The sequence below is a fragment of the Cryptomeria japonica genome, chromosome 5, assembly GCF_030272615.1.
Source record: "Cryptomeria japonica chromosome 5, Sugi_1.0, whole genome shotgun sequence".
Classification (NCBI taxonomy): Eukaryota; Viridiplantae; Streptophyta; class Pinopsida; order Cupressales; family Cupressaceae; genus Cryptomeria; species Cryptomeria japonica.
In genome coordinates this window covers 204,783,864-204,788,649 of record NC_081409.1, presented here as the reverse complement: position 1 = coordinate 204,788,649, position 4,786 = coordinate 204,783,864, and the positions used below count along the sequence as shown (strand labels likewise).

At 37.0% G+C, this 4,786-nt stretch overlaps 1 protein-coding gene across 1 annotated transcript; it reads left to right on the top strand.

Moving 5' to 3' along the window:
* Window positions 1-1,833: 1,833 nt before the first annotated feature.
* On the top strand, window positions 1,834-3,521 carry LOC131058113 (peroxidase 12-like). The gene is made up of 4 exons (XM_059221343.1): window positions 1,834-2,121; window positions 2,211-2,405; window positions 2,622-2,790; window positions 2,920-3,521. The coding sequence occupies exons 1-4, from the start codon at window positions 1,873-1,875 to the stop codon at window positions 3,363-3,365; spliced, it is 1,059 nt and encodes a 352-aa protein (XP_059077326.1). The 5' UTR covers window positions 1,834-1,872; the 3' UTR covers window positions 3,366-3,521.
* Window positions 3,522-4,786: the final 1,265 nt, after the last annotated feature.

The following is a 4,786-nucleotide window of genomic DNA, read 5'->3' as shown; positions in this document are numbered from 1 at the left end:
CTTGCTCTAAGATCTCTCTCTCTCTCTCTCTCTCTCTCCTACTTTATATATTTGTCTCTCTATTTTGATCTCACTCCTCTCTATCTCTTTCTATCCATATATTTCTCTACCACTATCTCCTTATCCATCTCTTTCCCTATCCCTCTCTATCTTCCTATATCACCCTCTATATCTCTCTCCAGGCTCTCCTCTATGTATTGAGTTATCTCTCCTCCCCCCTTCTCTCTCTCCCTCTTTGTCTCCTTATTTTTGTCTTCCCCTATTTTTATCTCCCTCCATCTCTGCCTCTCTTTGTTTCTCTATCACTCAATCTCACCATCTATATCTATCTACCTCTTCCTCTCCCTCTCCTTCTCTATCTCTTCCTCATCATGTCCCAATATCTCTTCATCTATATCTCTCTATTTATTTCCCTCTTCCTCTCTCAAGTATATCTTCATTTATACCTCTATCTCTAGACATGTCTCCATCTCTCTATCCATTCATATTTCTCCCTCATCCTCTCTCTCTCTCTCTCTCTATGTTGATCTATATCTCCCTCTCTCCCTCTCTCTTTTTCCCTCTCTCCCCCAATTGCAAACATAATATAAGCATGTTGGCAATGGATTGTGATTACCTTCTTGATTTAGAGGTTTTGTTTAAATCATGTTTGGATCCTTATAAGTGGATGCATAATTGATTTGAATCTACTTCTTCTCCATTGAGGCCTTTGTCTTGCACAAACAACAACATTTGTTAAATTTCTTATCAATTGACCTCATGTACTATACAAATGTATAAAAAAATATACCAATTTTTTTCCTAATTGACATTCCACACCTCTTCGACATACCCATCACACACCAAAATGCGATTGCTTGTTATACTAACATTTTATCACTATGATCATCAAACAACCACAAGCTAGTACAGAAGTACATACTCTCCACGCCATTTATAACTGTATTTATATATGTGGTCCGATATCATGGGAGTAGAAATCCCAATCGATCACAACATTAATGGTGAGAAGATTAAAGGCCCGGCTTGTCCCTCATTAAATAGGCAGCATTCAATGTGAATTCGACTATACATAAGATATTTTGTCACTCCACGATTCACACGCTTGTTCTCGGTTCCTTTCGAAAGAATGGATAAGATGCATTCTTTTCTTCGAAATTTCCCCCAACAACTTACAAATCTAAACTTTCTGCACGAAGTTGGTGGTGAGGGACCAGTAATCTTGCGACACGTTTCAAATGGAATAAATGTGTTTCGCAAGCGTTGACTTTTCAACGCAATTGCAACCACAACCATGAGCGATGGCCGTGTCGACCCGGTGATGAAAACACTATAATTGGTGGAGGGGTTTTAGAGTCTTTGCAATAATACTTCAGTCACACTCAAAGTACTAAATGTTCTACATTTTAAAACAAAATAAATTAATTTTATGATGACGAGACAACGTGATCATTGAAAAATAAAACGTAAACAAAAGATACGTTTCAGCATTTTAACATAAAATAAATTTATTGTATCCTGAAACAATGTGAATCGTGATCATTTAGTAAAAAGTTTTTTATAAAAATCATCGTACTCAACATACGGATTCCTTGACTCTTTCCCTTAAGGTGGACCCCAAATAAACAGCTTCTGCGTTGAACACGTGCTGGTTGTTTACGCGGGAAGAATCTGTAGACAGAGTACAGCTTTGAATGGAGTTCCTAGACTGTAATGGCGGTTTTCTTCCTTGATGTGGAAGAAAACTATTGAGTAGTGATCAATCCGATGTCTGTTCTGGTGGGCCCGCTTGACTTTCCTGACCACTCATTTATGTTAAATACCCACAACCCTGTTCATCTTCGTCAAATCTAAGCTCTGTATTTTTTTCCAATGGCGAAAGTTCCTGTGCTCTGTTTCTTTTTCGCTCTCTCCCTTTCGTTTGCTGCCGCTGTAGCAGAGAATGACCTGTATACAAATGAAGACCTTACTCTTGCAAATGGGCTTTCATGGAGCTTTTATGAGAGCACCTGTCCCAAACTGGAATCCATTGTAAAGAAACGCATCAAGTTTCATCTAAAGAAGGATATTACTCAGGCCGCCGGGTTGCTGCGCCTTCACTTTCATGACTGTTTTGTTCAGGTTGGGTTTTAACTGATTTTTTTGTTCCGCTATGTCTGTTTCTCTTTCTCTGTTGGGTTGGTGTTAATGGTGAAGAATTTGTTGCACAGGGCTGTGATGCTTCTGTTCTGTTGGATGGATCTGCAAGCGGGCCGAGTGAGCAAGACGCCACTCCAAATTTAACGCTGCGGCAAAAAGCTTTTGAAATAATAAATGATATCAAAGAACATGTGGACAAGGCCTGCGATGTCGTCGTGTCCTGCGCAGATGTTACTGCTCTGGCGGCTCGGGATTCAGTCGCAGAGGTAAATTTATCATTGTTTGAAGCAATTTAAGCATATTTTGATCTATTTCCTGTTTTTTTTGTAAAGATGGAACTGAACTTTTTGTGGGTTTCTCTTCATGCAATCTTTGGGTTCTGTCTCGATTATGTGCTCTTTGTAGTTTTTTGTTGTGTTTTGAGTTATTGAGTAATTTTGTTGTTATAAGTTGGATCTGTTGATTTTATTTTTTTATAATAGACTGGAGGGCCAAAATACAATGTGCCTCTAGGGCGGAGGGACAGCTTAAAGTTTGCCAGTCGAGCTGCGACACTTGCAAACCTTCCAGCCCCAACTTCCAATGCCTCAGCCCTCATTGATGCTCTTGCTGCTAAAGGCCTTGATGCTACAGACCTTGTGGCTCTTTCAGGTTCTATATTCACTTGTTTAGAAATAGAAAGTCAACACGTTTGTTATTTAAGGTTTTCAATGTTTAAATCATATTTTACTTTCAGGTTTTTTAATTCTAAATTAGTATTTTGATGTTGGTTGAGTGCAGGTGGGCACACCATAGGAAGAGGGCATTGTGCATCATTTGAAGAGCGACTATACCCCACACAAGATAGCACTCTTGCCAGGGTCTTTGCTAGAAACTTGAAAGCCACTTGTCCAACCACAAATGTCACCAATACTACTGTATTAGACATTCGCTCGCCCAATTTATTCGACAATATGTATTATGTGAATCTCAGGAATCGAGAGGGGCTCTTCACGTCAGATCAGGATCTTTACACAGACTCCCGCACCCAACAGATCGTCACAGACTTTGCCCTTGACCAAGATCTCTTCTTTGAGAAATTTGCTTTGGCCATGGCAAAAATGGGTCAGCTAAGTGTAGTGACAGGTACTAAAGGAGAAATTAGAACCAACTGCTCTGCACGCAATCCAACTCCTTCCATCAGCACCATGGTGGAAGATGATGCCTATTCCGCAGAGCTTAAATGATCCTCACTCACTTAACAATTTCTATCTTGTTAGAAAGGAATGTTGTTCTAATGTTAGTTATATTGTTAACCTAGTTAATTTCACAAAAGTGTTATTTTAATGATGTCATTTGTTATTAACTCGAAGGGCAAGCTTAATAAGATTTTTTTTTTTTTTTTTGAGGGCTATTGTAAATATTATTTGTTTTTTAATAAATTAATTAGAATTAAGTTTTGTAATGTATGTAGAGTGTTTTTATCAATGAGATACCAATATGTTTGTAATTAAAGATAAATATTTTAACATTCTATTTTGTTGAATTTAAGATTGAGGTTTAATGCCATGTTGAATTTTGCAACACAAGCACCAGCAAGTTTAAATGACAAACAAATTTTATTTTGTTGAATTTAAGAGTGAGCATTTAATGCCATGTTGAATTTTGCAACACAAGCACCTCCAAAATCAAATGAGAAACAAAAATATTTTCCACAAACAAGAGTTGCTCAAATGAATGTTAAATTACTCAAAAGCAAATAAGACATTAAATTATAATGCATAATGATGTGCTTATATAGAGAATACAAAGATGAGACATAATTAAATTATAATGCATATTGATGTGCTTGTATAGAGAACACAAAAGATGATGCTTTAAAGTAAATTTAAGAGAATTAAAGTGCAAGTATGAGGAGCTTAAAAAACGCTCAATTATAGCTAAATGGATGCAAAGATGCACACATTTAAAGCAACTAGAAGTATAAAAGCACAACTAAGTGAATTTAAGCAAAAATTAGTTTAAGTAGATGGTAAAATGTTCCAACACCCCTTTAGGTGAAACTTAGGGTGAAGTAGAAAACTTCTAAATGCATGAATGCATAATTAGGTATCCAAGTACAAACCAATGCAATACCATCTCTAGGAACATGAAGAACATCCTTGAAGCACAAAGAAGTTGTAAACAATTGTCAAATGATAAATGTTATACTATTGAATGAAAAACCTTTTCTAAATCCAATATGATTAGGATTAAAAAAAAAACAATCTGCATGAGCGCCTTCAACGACACTTCTCAAACAAACAAATGGCAAACAAAGACAACCATTTGGTAGTTAAGGATATAGATGGCACATGAATCTACTTGCGTTACCCAAACAATACTCTACTCAATTAGCAAGAGTAAATTGCTAGTGAAAAAAACAAGAGCTAATGGTTTGAAGAACATCGATCAATAGAAGATCGAAGGTTGCCTTCACAAAACTGGAATACAAGAGTAGCCAACTCCAAAGCGAAACCAAGGAAGCATTATCAGCAACAGTAGAAACCCCCTAATAATGCTGACAAGGGAGAGAGATGACAGGTTCATTGAAATTGTGTCACCAAGTAGTAACTAAATGTGCACAAGAAAGTACATATAACTAAAAAAGAGTATACAACCATTGCAC